Here is a 20,332-nt window from a genome sequence, read left to right as displayed (position 1 = left end):
TAAACCAATTGTTACTTTCATAAGGGACAGACATAAACGGAGTTTAGGTAAGAGGAATGTCAAAAATAGAAACCTCTTTGTACTTTATGTTATCTTTTCAATTAAGAATAGATTATTACAACAAGATTACGGGATGGATCTTCCTACCTAGTATTAGATAACACATTTTCTTCAGAATTGGATTTTATATGAAGATATGGTGGTTTTTTCTTAATAAAACATGGTAGGTAAAAGAAAGGTGAAGATAACGAACAGTGGTCAATCTCATAACTCCTATAAGCAATACAAAATAGAGAGTTAGGCAAACACGGACCCCGGGACATACCAGAGGTGGGATCAGGTGCCTAGGAGGAGTAAGCATCCCCTGTCGACCGGTCACACCCGCCGTGAGCCCTATATCCTGATCAGGTAAACGGAGTTATCCGTAGTCAAAATCAGTGTGCTAAGAACGGCCTAACAATCGGTATGAAACATGTCAGACAGCATTTAACCCAATGATAGTTTGTATTGACGAACTAGATCGTTATAACGACCATAGAATTTGCGAAATGCTGACTTCAATTGAGACTGTTGAAACCCCTGTACCATCAACTTGTTTGTCAGTAGCTTGCCTCGATTTAAAAACTGATTATATGCAGAACAAGCTCTTGCGTGTCGAATCAGTTGAGAGATATAAACACCATATGCAGGTGATAATGGAATGTTGCTACATAAATATGGGAAGTTGACGATGGAGAAGTTGAAATCATCTAATATCTAATGATAATTAATATAAACAATCACTAAATCCTAAATTCTCAGTAAGCCGGCCATCCTCTACATTGGCCGTTTCATTCAGTTCGGTGTCGCATAATTTACGTTCCAGCTATTTCGCGTTACCGTCGGAAGCTTAGAATCATAATTTGCGTTCCGTGTTGTATTGTAATTTTCGTTCCGGTCCGGTTTATAATTTGTGAACCGCGAAGTTGTCATTTTTCATTTTACATCGAACGATGGAAAGTGCCACCACCTATCTGACGTCGGGAAATATCCCCAAAAAAATTCAGAAAATGAAAAGAGGAAACTAAAAAAAAAACAGTCAAAGTCCTTCTTATCTATCTGAGAAAGTTATTCCTGTATACATTGCAGTTTTAAAGGTCTAGCACGTAGTGTTTTGACGACAGCTTTCTGTGGACTCGTCTAAATATGCTGTGGTGTACAGGGAGAATACAAAGATTATTATTATATTGAAGATGATTTTATTATCATAAGCGAATAAACAAAATGTATAGAGAAATATACATTCTACAATACATAAAGTCAGTATCCAGAGTAGAAGAAAAGAGAAAATATAGGGAAGAAGGAAAAACAAAATACACATACACACATATTTATACACCTATGTATATACCATACATAAGAAACAGGTACATGATGCAATGTACATATTCTGGAAGACTAGCACAAAAAAGTATAATTTTTTCAAAGTGATATTTTTAGATTGACAGATTTTTGTATGAAAATAACATTTGTTCTGCTTTCCAAAATAAAACAATTTCTGTACAAACGTAAGGGTGGACAAACTACAGCACTCGGACAGCGACATTCAGACCTGCCTCAAAATTACAGACCTATTACGTTATTAAGTTGTATTGGAAAACTTTTTACGTCTATTTTAAATGAAAGACTAAACGAATACGCAAATCATTTTTAATATTAGAAAACCAGGCGGGATTCCGCAAAGACCATTCTACTATTGATCATATATTCGTTTTGCATGTAATTATTGAACTATTTAGAATTAGTACAAAGAAATTCTATTGTGCTTTTATCGATTACGAAAAAGTATTTGATTTTGTTTGGCGGATCGGTCTTTGGAATAAAATTTTGCTACATGGTAACATTGATGGAAAATGTTTTAGAATAATTAATATGTATAATGGAATTAAAGCACAAATAAAGTTTAATAGTGATCTTTCAGAACCATTTTCGTGTCAACTGGGAGTCAGACGGGGTGAAAATCTATCCCCATTTCTATTTTCCATTTATTTAAACGACTTTGAATCATTCTTCGAAACAAATAATGTTAATGGCTTACAACATCTTTCCGAAATGTTCTTGAACGATTTTCACATCTACGAAAAACTATTCATTCTCTTGTATGCTGATGACACTCTAATATTTGCCGAATCACCTGAAAAGTTGCAAAACGCTCTAAATTACTTTGCATGTTATTTGTGATTTCTGGAAATTAAAACTCAATGCATATAAAACTAAAATTATGATGTTTGCCAAGGAACATACAAATAAGAGTTATCTCTCCTTCATATATGGGGGTTCCAATTTAGAAGTTGTAGACAGTATCAAATGTCTTGGTGTAACATTTACAAATTCCAGAAGTTTTAAAATCAATATAAAAGAAAGATTTGATAGAACTACAAGTTTAACGTCATCGCAAGATGTAAAGAACACAGCTGATCTATAGGTTGTCAGAATTATTCGACAAAATAATACAACCAATATTATTATATGTATGCGAGATCTGGGGTTCCACAAAAAACATATTTATTGAAAAATTGCATTTAAAAATTCTGTAAACATATACTGAGTTTGAGTACTAAGACAACAAATGGAATGATAGAAGGGAAACATACCCTCTTTTAGTAATAGTAAAGATAAAAATGATAGCGTTTTGGCCGAAACTTCATTTCTCTAGTAATACTGATAAATTGTCCGTTAAAATATATCATTTAGTTGATAAAAAAGACATCAAATGGTTAAAATCTATTTAAAATACATGTATATTCAATGAGTAAGGACTCTCATATTTGTGGACAACATAATTTCTATATAATCCAATTTGGGTGAAACAGGAAGTTAAAAGAATATTAATATACCAATTTATTCAAGAGTGGAGGAGTAATATTGATCTTTCTCTCAAATGTTTAAATTACAGACTTTTCAAAGATTCTCTGATATTCGAGATTTATCTCACCATTCTGCCTAGAAAATACGCACTAATTTTATGTAAATTTAGATGTAATAATTCTAAACTACCTATTGAGTGTGGAAGACGGAATAATACTCCTAGAAGTCAACGTTTCTGTTATTTATTTAATCAAAACAAAGTAGGAGATGAATATCATTACATATCTGAGTGTAAACAACATGATTTAACAACAATGTCAGAAAAGCTTTATTGTCTGAAAATTTAACAAAGAAATCCAAATATTATAAAATTCCACAAACTATTTATATCAATAAATATGGCACTGCTTAAAAGTTTATGTAAATTTCTATCTGTTGTAAAGAAAAATGTGGACCTTTAATACGTAGCTTTAATAATTTCATTAGAATAAAATTTGGTCTCGTGGTAATGTTCAAGAAAAGTGAAGATAACGAATAGTGATCAATCCCTTAACTCCTAAAAGCAATACAAAATATATAGTTGGGCAAACACGGACCCCTGGACACACTAGAAGTGGGATCAGGTCCCAAGGAGGATTTGTCGAATCAATGTTTCTCCACTTTATACATAGCAATATAAAAATATTTATTCCTGTACATGTTGTATATGCAGTATTATGTATTTTCCAACATCCTCTCTGTAATGTATTACTGTACATTTTTTGAGAATAAAGCATTGATTGATCGATCAATAGTGGAAATTAGCGACATTATTCACACCTTTGCTCCCGGTAAAGTCAGTTGCACACAACATTTCTTACCATCCCTGATCCAGGTATTGTCAGTAGCACGCAGTGACAATATCCAGACCTGCCAAGTTATTTCAGGTCCTAGTGATCAATCTCATAATTCCTATAAGGAAATACAAAATAGAGAGTTGGGCAAACACGGAGCCCCGGACACACCAGAGGTGGGATCAGGTACCTAGGAGGAGTAAGCATCCTTTGTTGACCGGTCACACCCGCCGTGAGTCCTATATCTTGATCAGATAAACGGAGTAATCCGTAATCAAAATCAGTGTGCCAAGAGCGGCCCAACAATTATAATGAAACACGTCAGACAGCATTTGACCCAATGACGGGTTGCATTAGCAAACTAAATCGTTATAACGACCATATGATTTGCGAAATGTTGTCTTTAAACGAGATTGTTGAAACATAATGATAATAAACATGAACTTGTTTGTCAGTAGCCTGCCTCAGTTTGAAAACTGGTGGTCAAATGCAGAACAAGCTCTTGTGTATCAAATCAGTTAAGAGATATAAATACCATATACAGGTGATAATGGAATATTGCTACATAAATATGGGAAGCTGAAATCATCCCGTTTGTTATAAAGTCGAGTTGTTAGTTTGCCGAAAATATATATTTGCAATAACATATCTAAGTACGAAGCAGATGTGGAAGACTGTGGTGTCTTTTATTTCGAGTTAACTGGGATATTGAATGAAAATGATTATTGTTAATACAGTTGTAGATAAAACGTCGTCAATATATCTAAATGTCGGGTTGAAGGCCACAGCAAGATATTATTTCTTCTCATATAGAAGCTTTAGAATAAATTCTGTCTCATAAGAATATAAAAACAGGTCATCTAACAAAGGAGCACAAATTCGTGTGCCTATGGGAATTCCAACAAATTGTTGGACGACCTGATCAATAAAGACTACGAAAATATTGCCAATGAGGAACTCCAAGATATTGTTATTTCAACTGTAGAGTATTTGTGCTTGGAATAAGAGTAGTGTTTAACAAAGTAATTTTGGATCACTGACAACTAGATATAAATATTTCCTTTTTCCATTTCTGTTGAAGAAGCAGCGGTTATGATGTCAAAAATTATAGTCTTTAATTTGTCATGAGGAATGGTCGTATAAAGTGTTGAACAATCGTACGTTTTGATGTTGTTGATTTGAGAAAAGTTTTGCGATTTCAAATTTACTAAATGTTCTTTAGAATTGTTTAGAATCCACATTTGACTTATACCACTTCTGGCATATGCTGTAGCGAAGTACGTTTAAAGTTTCTCCTTCACTGCTGTTAATATTTTTGTGAGGAACAAAGATAAGGGCTTGGTAGAACATTTCCTGGATCCAGCAATGTATCTTTCTTTATAAAGGTTTTTGTGAAGTTTAGGAATTCAGGATAGGTAGGTAACTCATATTCTTCCATCCCATTGACAGGGATATTAATCAAATCTGAAGCATGATTTTGAAGAATTTCATCATTTGAAAAGGCAGTTGTACATAGTATAAGTACAATTACCCAGATGTGGAATTCATGCCGAGTTCGTTTGATATACAGTTGTAATGATAAGCCTTACCAACAAAGACAATGTTGTACAAGCTTTGTCAGCTCGGCATCAGGTGTTAATGTCAGGGGTCCTCGGAGATGACCTGAAAACGGACACTCTGTGTCACAAGAAGTATGGCACGCTAAAGAACCCTCACTGATCAATAGTCGTAAGCGCCGAGCATACAATATGTAGACCTAAATTTGAAGCCCTTCTTCGGTATTGGTGACGTCTCCATGTGAGTGAAAAATTCTCCATAGAGACGTTAAACAAGATACAATCAATCATTTCACTCATAAGACAGGGATTTCTTAATACATATTTTGCTCCTGTTTCGCACTGGTGGAAATATTAAAATATCCTTCTCACTCGTAAAATAAATTTTCTATCCATACCCTCTATACACTATTCATATTTCCAACATTTCCTCATGAATGTGATGTAATTGTGAACAATGTACGTATGAACCTTGATAAATATGTTAAGTACATGTATCTTAATGCTACTCTCTCATTAGAGGCCTCTCACCTCTGGTCGGCGCGGGTTGGAATCCCGCTCGCGCCGGTAAGTGAAAAAGTTTCCCAGTTTACTTTCGTAAGGTCGGTGGTCTCTTCCCAGGTACATTGTATCGACCAATAAAAACTGGGCGCCACCCGATAACTGAAAAATTGTTGAGTGTGGCGGAAAACAGCAAAACAATCAATCAATATATTGTCTACAAAAAATGAGAGGATCATAAATTCAGCAGCGTTGATGTGTTTGTGAAACACTATAACTAAACCTATTCAAATTAACATTTATCAGTCACGTGACTTTTACCTTTCAGTTCACCAATTGATTGATTGTATCTTGTTTAACGTCCCTCTCGAGAATTTTTCACTCATATGGAGACGTCACCAAGACCGGTGAAGGGTTTCAAATATAGGCTTATGCTCGGCGCTTACGGCCATTGGGCAGTGAGGGTTCTTTAGCTTGCCTACTGTGACACGGGTCATCCCTTTTTAAGGTCATCTCCGACATTCACACCTGATGCCGAGCGTTTGGCAATGGAACTGTCACTACCTGTTTTAAACACTTAGGTTTGTCGCGGCCAGGATTCGAACCCCGGTCTTCCGCATGTGGGGCGAACGCTCTAACCTCTCGGCCACCGCGGCGGTCATTCAGTTCACCAAGTGTGAACTTTCAAATTAATATTGTTCAAAGGTCACCGAGAAATTAAAGATAAAGAGACGTGAAACTGACAAAATCAACAGGTAGATAAAATGCAATTCGATACAAATTATTTTGTCATTTTTTTCCTCCAAGACTTTCATCTGAATTAACCAGGGTATGTTACTTATTCTACAAAGTGAAATATATCATAAACAACTAAAGTTTAGAAACATGCATCTGCATTTTGTTAGTGTTCGCCGTTGTCGTCTTAGGTGACATAAAAAAATCACCATAATTTGACTTGCGAAGGATTGACTTAGTTTGCCAAGTTCATTAGGGGTGTCTGTCATATTTCCCCCGCTTCTCTGTAGACTGGTACTATTTAGAATAGATTATACAAATATTGTAAGAACGAAACCTTGAAATTATCGGTCAAAGGTCAGTAAGTATAGGTTCCAGAACGTTTGATTGGTTGAACTAGATACTTATTGTTAACGCAAGAAAATATTGATCATTATTCGATTGCCTAACTCTCTATTTTGTATTGATTATATGAGATTGGTCACTTTTCGTTATTTCACCTTTCATACACAGAATTAGAAGGACAGTATTTCCACTTTACGTAAAGGGGAGATAATTTTCACCAGTTATAAACGTTTTATAATGAAGGGCTCAAGTCTTCGTATGGTGAAGCAATTGTGTTTTTATTTCCTTGTTATTTCTGAAACTGCAAATATAAAGTACATAAATGATGGTGTTCTTAATTCTTTCTGGTCCGTATAGACAGACGTATCTGTTTAGGTGTTAATCGTTTCTCCCGATTAACTGGGAAATATATTGTGTTTTATATCGCTCTTTAGATTAATGGTTTGAATCGTTACACCTCAATCTTATTAACAGCCAACCATCCTGTACTCTACATTCTGTAAGAACACTCTACAGACTTAAATCCGAACACTAATTTTAATTCGGATTAATCCGATTAAGACTGTTACCGTGAACTGTACAACAGCTCTAGGTTTTCGGGACACAAAAAGGTTGAATGATACACGTTTCTTGTTTTGTAAAGAAATATGAAGACGTGTGTTTATGAGTTTTCTACCATGTGAAGCTCCGGTTTTTTTATTGTTCTAAGATAGATAACAATGGATGTACAGAGAAACGATAGCCCGAACATGGGCGAGAAAATCTTCAGGGTGAGTAATAGTAACTGTATATGTACCGTTCCATCTCGGGGGTAATCAGTACTTTGATGATTAATAGTTTGAGGTACTATGGAGTTGCTTCAAATGCACACTGAGTGATTAAGAGGGATATACAACTAAAAGTACTTATCTTTTAATCAAAAGTAGTAAAGCTCGTACATATACACTTACTTTTTTCTTCTAATTTCAATAACACATATATTGTTACAGTTTTAGGTATTCGTCGTAAGCGAACAATTTTGATAACTATAAGCTAATGATGTGTTTCTAAAGTTATGTCATAGTTTAGTGGGTTTTTTTTAATCTGAACATGATTATGTATCGGAAAATTCTGGAAGAGGTGAAACTTGTACGTCATTGGTGACGTGACTATATCTGCATTTACAAAGTCTATAATAATGAAACAAATGGCCAGTTCCCAAGCGAACGTGTTCATATATTTCTTATATGAAATTATCTTTTTTGCAAAAACGTTTCTTAGCTATACAATACTTAAACACCTCCCTGGTCAGGCCTTCCGCATGTAAGTAATTTAATCCGGTCTAGTTTATACGAAATAAACACCATTAATCTAAGAATCTGTACTACTAAGAGAATAAATTGTACGATTCTCCGCCTACATGGTAGTGTTTTGGTTAAATTCCCGAGTGACCAATACATAATAAATTATGTGGCAATATAAATTTGTACCTTTTAGAATCATTAAGTAAAAAATCATAATCTATTATTTTTTTATTGTTTGATTTTTTATTTGACTTTCACATTATATACATACATATAATTTAACTACACAATAATAACATCAATAGTCATATGCAAAAGACATTTTCATAAATATAAAGAACGAAAGAAAGAACACATAAAACAAAGCGGGGCATGGAACACAATCTTAGGTTTAAAATTTTTTTAATACACTAACACAATCATAATTTATCATAAATATTTTACCAGTATCTCTCAAACTCCCTATACCTCCAGTTTTTCAACAACAAAAGTTTTTCAACTGTGATTCTATCAATGATAATTTTTTGGATGCATCTATAATTAACTTACTTATACTTGAGAATTTAATGATATAAATATATTGCTTTATCATCAGAATTATCAAATTTCATTCTTCAATTCCATACCAGATCTCTTTTACACATGGACATTCTACAAATATGTGATCAATAGTTTCAACATCCCTCTTGCAAAATGTGCAAATTGGGAAATCAACAATTCTAAGTTTATGTAAATAATAGTTGCATGGAAATATTCTGTGTACGGTTTGAAACTGTATCCATTGCAATTTAGATTCTTGAGTTGTTTCTTCCCATTTTGATATAGATTTAATTTTGGTTGCTTTATGGCTTATCAATTGCTTATATGTATCTTTACAACCTTTTTCATCTTTGAAATATATTGAAATAGTCGAGGGAATAATAGGCAAAAGTGGTTTTGTCTTTGTTGGATTGCTTTCTTTAGTCCTGCATATTTTACAAAATTCATTTTAACTTTCAAAACATTTTGTACATAATCAAAGCTGTACAAGTTACTATTTTTATCAAGAAGATCATAAATAAATATAATCCCTAAATCATGCAGACTTTTAAACAATACTGATCTTTCACCAATAGTAATATTTGGATTATAACAAATATGTTCACAATAAAAATCTGGGTTAATTTCATCTTTTGCAGAATTTATATTTGACCAGCTTTGAAACACATCTATCCAAAAACTGTTGGTTATTCTTACTCTTAAATTATTTATATAATCTATTCCAAATACCCATATCTTTTCTATACAAGTCATTAGTTCTGCCCCAGTAGTTTTGTCCATCTTGCATTTAAATGTAGAATACGTCGAATCCGTGTTGCTTTAAGAGCAGTGATAAATTCTTTATAGTCAACCATTTTAATACCCCCATTAGCATATTCTTGAATTATGACATTTTTCGTTACTTTATGAGTTTTGTTATTCCAAAGAAAGTTATATAAATCACTTTCAAAAGCACAAATGGTTTCTTCTTTAGGATTTGGAATTGTAAGTATCAAATGATTTAATTTTGGTATCAGTAATGTCTTTATTACTGTTAACTTTCCTAAAGGAGTAAGACTTCTATTATTCCACTGCATCATAACTTTTTTTTATTTCCTTCAATTTAGTCTTATAATTCAGTTCCACAAATCTTAACAAACAAGAGATGTTTGTAAAACACATATGCCCCCCATGGTGCAAAATTGAAAAGGGTTATACACACATCATTTAATTGATAGTAGTATCATCAATTCAAAATATTGAGCAGACAATATATTCCTATGTCAAGAGTGAATTGACCATGTGACCTAAAAATCAATAGGGGTCATCTACTCCTTATGCTGTACCAGTGTACCAAGTTTGTTGTCAATCAAGCAAATAATTCTTAAAATATAGGAGACAATATATTACATGTCCGATTCAACTATTGACCTTTGACCTCAAAATCAATATGGGCCATTTTCTCCTGAAGACGTATCAGTGTACCAAGTTTGATGTTTGTCACGCAAAGGGTTCTCAAGATATTGAGCAGACAGTAACCATGTGACCTCAAAATCATTAGGAGTCATCTTCTCCTGAAGATGTACCAGTGTACCAAGTTTGATGCCTGTCAAGCAAAGGGTTCTCAAGATATTGAACGGACAGTATATTCCTATGTCCAGTGTGACCTTTGACCTTTAATCATATGACCTCAAAATCAATAAGGGTCATCTTCTCCTGGAGACGTATCAGTGTACCAAGTTTGATGTTTGTCAAACAAAGGGTTCTCAAGATATTGAGCAGACAGTATATTCCTATGTCTAGTTTGACCTTTGACCATGTGACCTCAAAATCTATAGGGGTCATCTTCTTCTAAAGATGTACTGGTGTACCAAGTTTGATGTCTGTCAAGCAAAGGGTTCTCTAGACATTGAATGGTCAGTATATTCCTATGCCCAGTTTGACCCTTGACCACATGACCTCAAAATCAATAGGGGTCATCTACTCTTTAGGATGTACCAGTGTGCTAAGTTTGATGTCTGTCAAGCAAAGGTTTCTCAAGATATTGAGCGGACATTATATTCCTATGTCCCGAGTAGATTGACCCTTGACCTTTTGACCTGAAAAACAATAGAGGTCCTCTTCTACTCATAACCAACCCACATATGAAATATCATAATCATCCAGTGAATGGTTCTCAAAATATTGAGCGGACAACATGTTGTCTACCGACCGACAGGTGCAAACCAATATGCCCCTCTTCTTTGAAGGGGGGCATAATAATTAAAAATGCCGTACTGTTTTCTGATGTCGGTGGTGAAATGATAAAGGCATAATTCATAACAGCATAATTGTATTTCAATTTCAAGTAGATTTATAATATTCCGTCGTAATGTCATTGTCTTATTTAAGATATTCAATTCTTCAGATCGGTTCAAAGAACTTCAAAGATAAATATAAAATGCCAATTTTTCCTTTCTCTCTGAGCTGCAAATTATTATACAGTGAAAATAGTTGCATACTTTCTTTCCCTAAAATATCTTTCCGTCACAAAATATCATCCACAGTACAATGGACACTGATGGTGTAATTGAAATTTAGGTGGGTTTTTCTGTTTCAAAAAAGATGAAGAAAACAAACGGCCGAGACCAATTTTCACGAAATTTTTTAACTGTGTTTGACCAAGTAGTACATGTAGGAGACCTTACCGAGTGTCATATTGCATTCAAACCAGGATTTCTTGCGTCCCCTGATAGGCTATGTATTTCTTGAGTATTATTTGTATAATGAACACTACAAGCTACTTTCTTGCCCCTCCTCATCACAAACATATCCACTGTCCATAGTAACTGGCCGTAGTCTGCGTTATAAGCACGACTGTATCCGGCGTAGGAATGGTTGTATCCAAATGACGTTTGGTCACGGTGATGGAACTGGTTGATGATTAATGTTGGAAATGTTAACACTAAATACCTATATATTTCAAAATAATATGATTATGACGACAAGTCTGATCTACTTTGAAATCTGAAAAGTGGCCAACCTGAAATGTAGTTCTGAAAAACTTCAAAAATTGCAAATTTTTCATTGTCGCCTACTTTCTCTTTATTTTACAACTTTTTTTAAAAATAGAAATAAAACAAAATCAATCTCTATCTGTATTTCCCCCTTTCAATTTATATTAATTACTATAGTATTAAAACAAGTAAATTATATTTTAATCTCTCATCGTTTCATCCCAATATAACTGTGGTAAATATTGGAATAGATAAGTGCCGTTTTTAACTCTTTCTTTCAACTGGACTATTTTTAGAGTTGGGCGATTAATCAAAGTCGTAAAGTCTGTTTTTTAAAGTACCCAATGTCAATAAAAGAAATGGATGTACTTAAAGTAATGCAAACGGTTTAAATGACCTATACATAATAATAAACTATCAACATCAAAATGAAATGGGGTAATTCTCTTGTCTATTGATTAGCAAAGAGAAAGGAATTTTGAAATTAAAGTTTTTACAAATCAATATCTATCACAATGGTTCTCTTTATTCACCACGTAGAAAATTATACAACATGGAATTTCTTAATATCAGCCTCACTGAATATTGTGTTTCAGATGGTAACGCCCCCAGCAAAGAGAGATGTACGACGATCGTTGAAATCTACGTCTCTAGGAATGGCGGCAAAATACCGACTTTCGAGTAACTCGTCTGTACCCTCCAGCACATCTTCCGGCAAACAACCACCAAACAAAGTAACCAGAATCAGAAAGGCGGAAATAGACCTTCAAGTTCAGCGGGAAATGGAACAAATTCGAATTGAGGAAGAGCGAAAACAGAAAGAGGAATTATTACAGAAACAGAAGCAAAAGATAAAAATTGAAGATGTGGAAGACTATGATTTTGATGGTATGATAATTCATATTTCATTTATTGTGACGTTGGTCATCATAGAAGCTAGAAAACAGATTTCTTACAAAAGTCTTCGTTTTTGGAATACTTGTTATATTGCAAAACCTTGTTTCTATTGCATACTATAATTCCAATTTATGGAAGAATGGAAAATAATCTGAACCTTAGGCATTCGCTATGGATATGTGGTATTGCAAACAAAACAAACAATATGAATTAATCGGATAGAAAGGCAAAGACTGTAACACAAGAAATACCGCCTTCGTTGTAGATGACACTGATTTATCAGAGCCCGAGTTTGACGATGAAGACATTAGTCAGAAGATGTATATGGAGGCGTGTAAAGACATGAACCTGACGCCCATCAAAGCAGTGTATAAAGCTCTCGATACCGAGAAACTGGCCGTGGTAGGAGTCATACTGAAGAAGAAAGAATCTAAGGCGTGTGCAATAGGACTATTGGTAATAACACTTACATAATAACGCAGTGACACGCTGGAACGTTATATGCAATTAGCAGCGGTAATGATTCCGTTAAATCAAGAAGTATCCGAGTCCAACGATAACTCGCGTGTGTAATCACTCTCGACTAAGTCTTGTACTAGTTGCAAACCAAGATGGCCTACCATGTATCGTTTCGTAAGCTCTAGCAACTGGTATCGATGTTTTATATCATGCAATCATATGACATTTTCTCGGTCAATATGATCCGGGTTTAGTGAGTATTGTACTTCTCAGGCAGCTGATCTTAAAGCATCGTATTGAAAGATTGATTGATTGATTTATATTGTTTAACGTCTCTCTCGAGAATGTTTCATTCATATGGAGACATCACCATTGCCGGTGAAGGGCTGCAAAAATGTAGGCCTATGCTCGGCACTTACGGCCTTGAACAGGGAGGGATCTTTATTGTGCCACACCTACTTTGACACATGGCCTCGGTTTTTGCGGTCTCATCTGAAGAACCACCCCATTTAGTCGCCTCTTACGACAAGCAAAGGGTACTGGGGACCTACTTTAACTCGGATCCGTATGGGATTCGTATTGACAGAGAAAATGTTACGAATTGTAGAGACTGAAGTTATTTATCGTATTCGTGAAATAACACAATAAATGTATTGATATAACGTCTCTTCTATGTTGACATGACCATCATTGCTATGTTGTTTGGACTCTATGTACCAATGGTTTGTTCTAAACCAGCAAATGAAAATAATAAAATCGAGCGAATTTTAATTTGACACAATTGCCAATAAGGTCAAAATTAGATTCTCGTTAGAATTGCGCGTATCCCGTATTTCATCCGATACTTTAGTTAGTACAATATTCTATTTTTATTGTAGCGCAATTCGACGATTGAAACGCTTGTTCTGGAAAGCAATGAGCTTGGTGGGTACGGTGCCAGATGTATTGCAGATGCAATATCACGGAATGAATTCCTAACAGAAATAGTGAGGCATTTACTTCTCTATGGCATTGTTAAAGTGTTTATTCTTTATGATTATCAAATATATGATTTGAATGACAGACATAGATCTCAAGTTATCGTATTTATGAATGAATATCCACACCCTGGCTATTTTAGAGTGTTGTGTGTGACTGAAGTCGGGATCAATATATAATTCCCATTCCTTACAATCTTTTAATCGGTTTTTATATTATTATTTTTAACGTACATTGAAAACGTTCATCTTGCTCTTGATTAGGTAGTGGAAGAACTAAATTATTTGCTTGTGTACATGTATATACGCGAGATAAAAGTAATTATTGACGTGTGTTTATGAGTTTGATATCAAGGTTTAACTGCCCTCAAAAAACAAGGATATCCTTCTTAATTGTCTGTTCAAGCGTTAATAAGGGTTTGTTTCTTGTTGTTGCTGTTCAAAGAGTATTTCAATATTTCTTGTAGCGAATAGTTGAAAACAATATCGGAAGAGAAGGTGCTCGTGTTATCTGTGAAGCTCTACGTAAGAATAATTATGTTCGTCGACTCGATTTAAAAGGTACGTTCTTCTCTTTCAAACGCTGATCGGTTTGTATTAGTTTTTAATTCAAGAATACGGTGAGTAGGTGTGTTTACCCAAAACCAACAACATATTAATGACAAAATTAAACAATTTACATGTATCGGAAATCACAAGCTAAAGTGCGCTATTCATACTATTTACCGCTTCATATCAAACATAATTATGGAAATACACTTTTAAAGAGAAAGAGAAACTGCCACATTGGGATGAACACTTGTGCTAAGTTTGTTACGTAAAGATTGTAGTCATGGTTGAATGAATATTGTCATCTACTAAAGTAAAGTGAATTTTATTTAAAGTCGGCACTATATACATTCAACAAATCAAACACAAGCTCTGTAGAGCTTTTTAACCGACTATAATTAAATTTTAACTGGTTAAATGATTATTTTATGATTTTGATGCATTCTAGAATTTAGAATAATCATTCTACTTGCTAAGCAACGGAAGAATACAGGGGTGTATTTTCCTACACTGAGGGTCGTTAGTACATGTAACTCATGAACACATATAACAATCTGTATCGTATTATGATTTTGAATTACACAAAAATTACAACAAATTAACTGACTGGGACAGTCACATGATATGCATATACTACCGCCTGACAGATTCAAATTTTGAATGCATTAAAATCATAAAATAATCATTTAACTGTGTCAATATTGATTATCGACAATAAAGTTTACAATCATATGACATCAATTTGTCTTTGTATTTTCGAACGTGATCTTATTATAATTTAAGAAAACACAGCTAATGTAACAAATTTCTAGAGACGTATGTGATAGTATGAACTCAATTTCTCTATGTATTTATTCGTTAGATCATTTTTCATTTGTCGTTTTACTAAATACTATGTTAAAATTTAATTAAATCTTAAGTTTTACCGCGCACCCGAATTGAATTCTTTAATCATTATTTCATTGGTTGTTTGATTTGATTGGTCAATTGGTATCCAATAATAGGGTTTCATTAAGTATAAATTCAGCGCGATTTATATAGCTCAATCAGAGCAGTAATACCTGTACGTTTGGGTCAGTTACATCTGCCTCTTTGCTCAGTGACTATAAATGAAACATGAACAGAAAATATTGTCAAAGATTTCATCTCAATTTCATTTTTGTCATATTTTGGTAATTTCACTTTTTCCTTTCTTGTAGGAAATGGTTTTTATGAAGAGGACGCAACGTTTTTTAAAGACATGCTTGACGTAAGATATTGCATTTACATTTGGTAAAAAGTGTTGAATTGAAACTTCTAAAGGGTTACATAACAGTTACCAGGGCTGGAGGTTATAAAACCTTTTGTGCACGTTTTCATATTCAAACGCTGTGCTCTAAATCGTACTCATACTCAAAAGTAAAGGTTATAAAACTTTTATAAAATTATTCTCACACTCAAATGGAATACATCCTTAGATTTTTCGAGTATGTTTTGAAGCTTGCTCAGAGTTGTACTCAAAACAAAATGGCTGAGATTGAGTATGATTGTGGTAAAAGTTTTATAACCCAATGGCCAGGTATCTCAAAACATTATAATAATTCCTTGAATTTCAGGAAAACCATGCATTGAGAGAACTATACCTAAGTCACAACAAATTCCAAGAAGTCGGCGGAGAGATATTTGCTGATGGATTAGGTAGGTAGCGGGAAGTCGTGAAGTTATTTTGCGTCCTATTTAAGAAAACTTCATTTATATAGGGACGTCACCGGCTGTATGTGAAGAGACTCATATTTTGACCTATGTATGACCCGCTCAAGGTCGTAGCAGTGAAGGTTCTTTATCGTGTTTACGCCCAACATGACATGGTACCTCCGTATTTATAGTTACATTGGCTACTTTCACTTTTAATGGTCACTACTTATGTTGCACGTCTTACATTTGACGCGAATCGAACCCAAAACTTCCCGCATCGGTCGGTTAGGGCATTTGTCTCGTAAGAGGAATATTTTGGGTTCGATCCAGCTAAGACAGTAGAGAAATGCCCGCACTTTCTTTCTACACGTTAGTCTTTTGCTCTTCAACGAACATTCATTTTAAAATTCTTTTTTGTTTTTAGTGTAGTCCAGCATCTGCCGCAATATTCACACTTTTAAACAGACAGAAAACCTTTGTATGCATGTTTTGAAGTATGGGAATCATTCCCACACTCTTAGTTAAACCTATGAACCAATTTTCTGTACGTGGTGTATATGTACATATACCTATGGAAAACACGATGGATTGATATGTACAATTTCGTCTTAATTTTAAAGACAGATAAGTTTTGATTTTGAATGGTTTGATTTTTAAAAATTGTATCTTTAATATTGACGTCAAGAAAGAACGTGCGGACACTTCTCTGTTGACAGACGTACCTGGTGCGCAATGTACAGATCGCCGCATTGTGCGTGATTAAACGACCTTATAGCAACTCCTTTACATACATAGGGTTCACGGCGGGTGTGACCGGTCGACAGGGGATGTTTAATCCTCCTAGGCACCTAATCCCACCTCTGGTGTGTCCAGGGGTCCGTGTTTGCCCAACTATCTATCTTGTATTGTTTATGGGATTTATGAGATTGGTCGCTGTTCGTTATTTTCACTTTTCATACATGTATGTAGATGCAATGGTAAGACCGCGGAACATTTTATAAAATGGGCAAGATTGGAATTATATGGCGTTCGTGACTGTCAATTTCCAATGTTCCGCGGTCTTAGCAACACTTTTTCTTATTCTAGGTAACAATGATTTTCTCCGAGTTCTAGACCTTAGTTGGAATCATTTACGCATGCGTGGTGCAATGGCAATAGGTTCTGCCTTACAGGTAAAAACAAAAACAAAAAACACTTTCTCTTCTTCGACCATTACATTTTATTTGCGTTAAAAGTATAATATAAGTTTTATTTCAAATAGGTGAACCGTCATTTAGAAAAACTTGATATTTCATGGAATGGTTTTCATATTCGTGGGGCTCTCACGTTATCGAAAGCACTAGAGATTAACACAACGCTGATGGATCTGAATTTAAGCTGTAACAGACTGTCTGACAGTTGTATTCAGATATTGGTAAATGGCCTAAAGAAGAACACAACATTGAAAGTGCTCAGGGTATGTATATTTCTTAATGTCACTCATCACTGCACATTTTAAAAATATATATTAAAATATGAAATCGCAATGATTTGATGAAAATCTGTAGCCTAAATGTTAATTAAATCAACTTCAGATCAATTTTATAATTATTTGAAATGTTCAAAGTTAAACGGATAATTTACGTTGTGTGCATTTTTTTTTTTTATATATCTAGATTGCACAGAATCAAATATACCCACCAGGTGCTTTCAATATTCTTGAAAGTATAGAAAATACACCGTCCATAGCTTTAGAGTTGCTTGACTTAGGGGTAAGTTAGCAATATGTGCATGCAGTCTAAAAGGTTCCAAATCTGAATCCCTAAAAATGGTTTTAATTTTTTTTTCAAGCAGAGGTAATTTTATTTTCATGAAGAGAGTAGGAGCAATTTTCTAATATAATGTATTTTCAGGTAATGTGCAAACCGACAACGCTGCAAAACAGTTATTAGATATTATTATTGCATTTCTCACACAAGAATTCAGTTTTGAATACAAAAGGCCCACATGCCTTATCGGTCACCTGAGTAGTAGCTAAAAGAATTACTACCCCCAAGGGCTGCAAAATATGTTCATTAATGATTATCTAAAGTAAATTCTAATATTCAGCAACAGTATACATGCATTCTTAAAACATAAATGCGCCCAAAAGTACCCATATTGTAGAAGACTTTGCATAATATCATTTATGTTATTTTAACACTCTATGACTATTTAAAACCCATCCTAGTGCCAGAAATAAGGGGTTGTGAAATTTGCAATTTTGGTACATCCTTTTCTGCTTTTTGTTAACATGCATTTAGTTATTACATGACATCAAAATTTAAAAAGTCTTTCATATGATACAGACAATAATCCCTATGCTAATTTCGGTCCCACCCTGACACCAAAACCCCTACCCCTGGGATCATGAAATTTACAATTTTCGTAAAGGACTATCTCTGCTTCTCCTAAATATCCACTTACATATGTACTAATCAATAGCATTCAAGATGTTATTCAAAAGACTACATTTGGCCCCGCCCTGGAGTCCGACTCTCTACCCCCGGATCATGAAATTTACAAACAAATTGTTCCCTAATGAATTAGTACATGAATATCAAAGAACAAAAGACATTGTTATACCAACTGACAATATTTTGTATTGCACAGGATACCCCAGTTATGGATACTTTTGAAAACCTCTACAAAAAGCTCCAGGAAATCCGAAAGCCATTTACAATTATATATGGGATGGTGTGGGCCACAGATCGCCATTCATTAGCCAGCGGGGACCAAGAACCGGAAGAAGAGGACCTTCTCAATGAGGACCCGCTTCTAGTTCTATTTGAATACGCGCGATTACAAAACTTCCGACTGGTAGACATGTTTAAGCAGCTGGATATGGATAACAGTGGGTCTCTCGATAGAGAGGAATTTTCTAGGGGCCTAGCTGTAAGTTATCTTAAGCTAGATGGTGTGCTTACCATAATATCATTGTTGATTTTGTGAATAAAGTAAGAATACACGAAAAAATGGAGCAGAACGCCGTGAGCAATTAATATGTTTAAATCTACCGATATTATTTGCGAATTAAATATTACAAACTTCACCGATTTGCGTTTGGTTTTAGAGAGTGATTGTTTCCTTTTCCAGCAAGTGAATATTCCAATGAATAGGCGTTCCTTAAGCAGACTGATAGATATAATGGACAAAGATGGGGATGGAGAAATAGATTTTGGGTAATTAAATTACATGTAATTGTGTTTTGATTTTAGACACAGTTTACTATGTTCTAAAATTTTCTAACTAAAATTACAACTTGTTCACATTTTGTTTCTTGTGAAAATTTTAGCGAGTTGATGGCAGCCCAGCAGAAACATAAACTGTTGCTGAAGTCTTATATGAAAGGTGAGCGACCAATCGAGGACACAGAAATAGGCCGAATAGACAGACTGTTAAGGAAAGTCATGTACAAACGATTTCTAATGCGCAAGTTTTAACATCATCTTTTATCACGTCATACCCTTGTTTTGTTGCAAATAAAGGAATCTAAAAATACAGACTCTGTTATTTTTGCGATAGAACGAGAGTGTAACAACTTTCATGTACAGTACATGAAAGAAGGCCATAACCGCGGATATATGTACCCCAATGGAAACGAAACAAAATCTGCCGAAATGAAACAATATAAATCGAAACGAAATAAATTGGGGGTCATTAAGAATAAAACTGAATCCAGGAACCTTTCGTGATTTTAGATCGTATCACCGGTAGTGGTTCCAAAAGTTGCAAGAATCTGCTTCTTTTACGAAATGGCTCATTATTGTTTCCGAGTCTTGGAACAATTATCAAAGCCTTGCAGACCTATACATTTCTAGTGAGAGTAGTCTACACTTAGCTGCAGAACTGTATCTCTCTGAAAAAATATTGTGACAGACAGAAAGCTACAGATCCACCCCTTATAAAAACCTTCGATTTACGGCGTACAAAAAGCTGCGCACGGTTGAGGCCCGATATCGTTGTATTCTTGTGTTGCTGTCACATAAATTTAATATCAAAAAATTCTTAACATATTTTCCTACTATTCTTGTGTCCAAACATACCTTCAAATATTCATTAAAGCCCCATACGACTCACAGCTTCAAATTATTTCGTTTGTTGACGTAGCCATGTTAGGTAGCCGGTCAATTCGAACCCTGT

General features: G+C 34.5%; 1 protein-coding gene across 1 annotated transcript; it reads left to right on the top strand.

Annotated features, from left to right (window-relative positions):
• Positions 1 to 7,536: 7,536 nt before the first annotated feature.
• LOC125680944 (leucine-rich repeat-containing protein 74B-like) lies at positions 7,537 to 19,653 on the top strand. The gene is made up of 13 exons (XM_048920780.1): positions 7,537 to 7,587; positions 12,212 to 12,503; positions 12,778 to 12,968; positions 13,850 to 13,957; positions 14,416 to 14,509; positions 15,697 to 15,746; positions 16,093 to 16,174; positions 17,258 to 17,343; positions 17,433 to 17,627; positions 17,827 to 17,922; positions 18,803 to 19,084; positions 19,286 to 19,371; positions 19,485 to 19,653. Exons 1-13 carry the CDS (start codon positions 7,537 to 7,539, stop codon positions 19,630 to 19,632), a joined length of 1,761 nt encoding a protein of 586 aa, XP_048776737.1. The 3' UTR covers positions 19,633 to 19,653.
• The last annotated feature ends 679 nt before the right edge of the window (positions 19,654 to 20,332 follow it).

Source organism: Ostrea edulis, chromosome 2 (assembly GCF_947568905.1).
Source record: "Ostrea edulis chromosome 2, xbOstEdul1.1, whole genome shotgun sequence".
Lineage (NCBI taxonomy): Eukaryota > Metazoa > Mollusca > Bivalvia > Ostreida > Ostreidae > Ostrea > Ostrea edulis.
This window is presented reverse-complemented; position numbering and strand designations above follow the sequence as displayed.

What these genes read in the sequence shown, in the direction of transcription:
- LOC125680944 (XM_048920780.1), top strand. Translation starts at nt 7,537, where the DNA reads ATGGATGTACAGAGAAACGATAGCCCGAACATGGGCGAGAAAATCTTC. An exon ending in GGAAGACTATGATTTTGATG is followed by an intron (nt 12,504 to 12,777) that starts GTATGATAATTC and finishes CCTTCGTTGTAG; the next exon opens with ATGACACTGATTTATCAGAG. An exon ending in ATGAATTCCTAACAGAAATA is followed by an intron (nt 13,958 to 14,415) that starts GTGAGGCATTTA and finishes TATTTCTTGTAG; the next exon opens with CGAATAGTTGAAAACAATAT.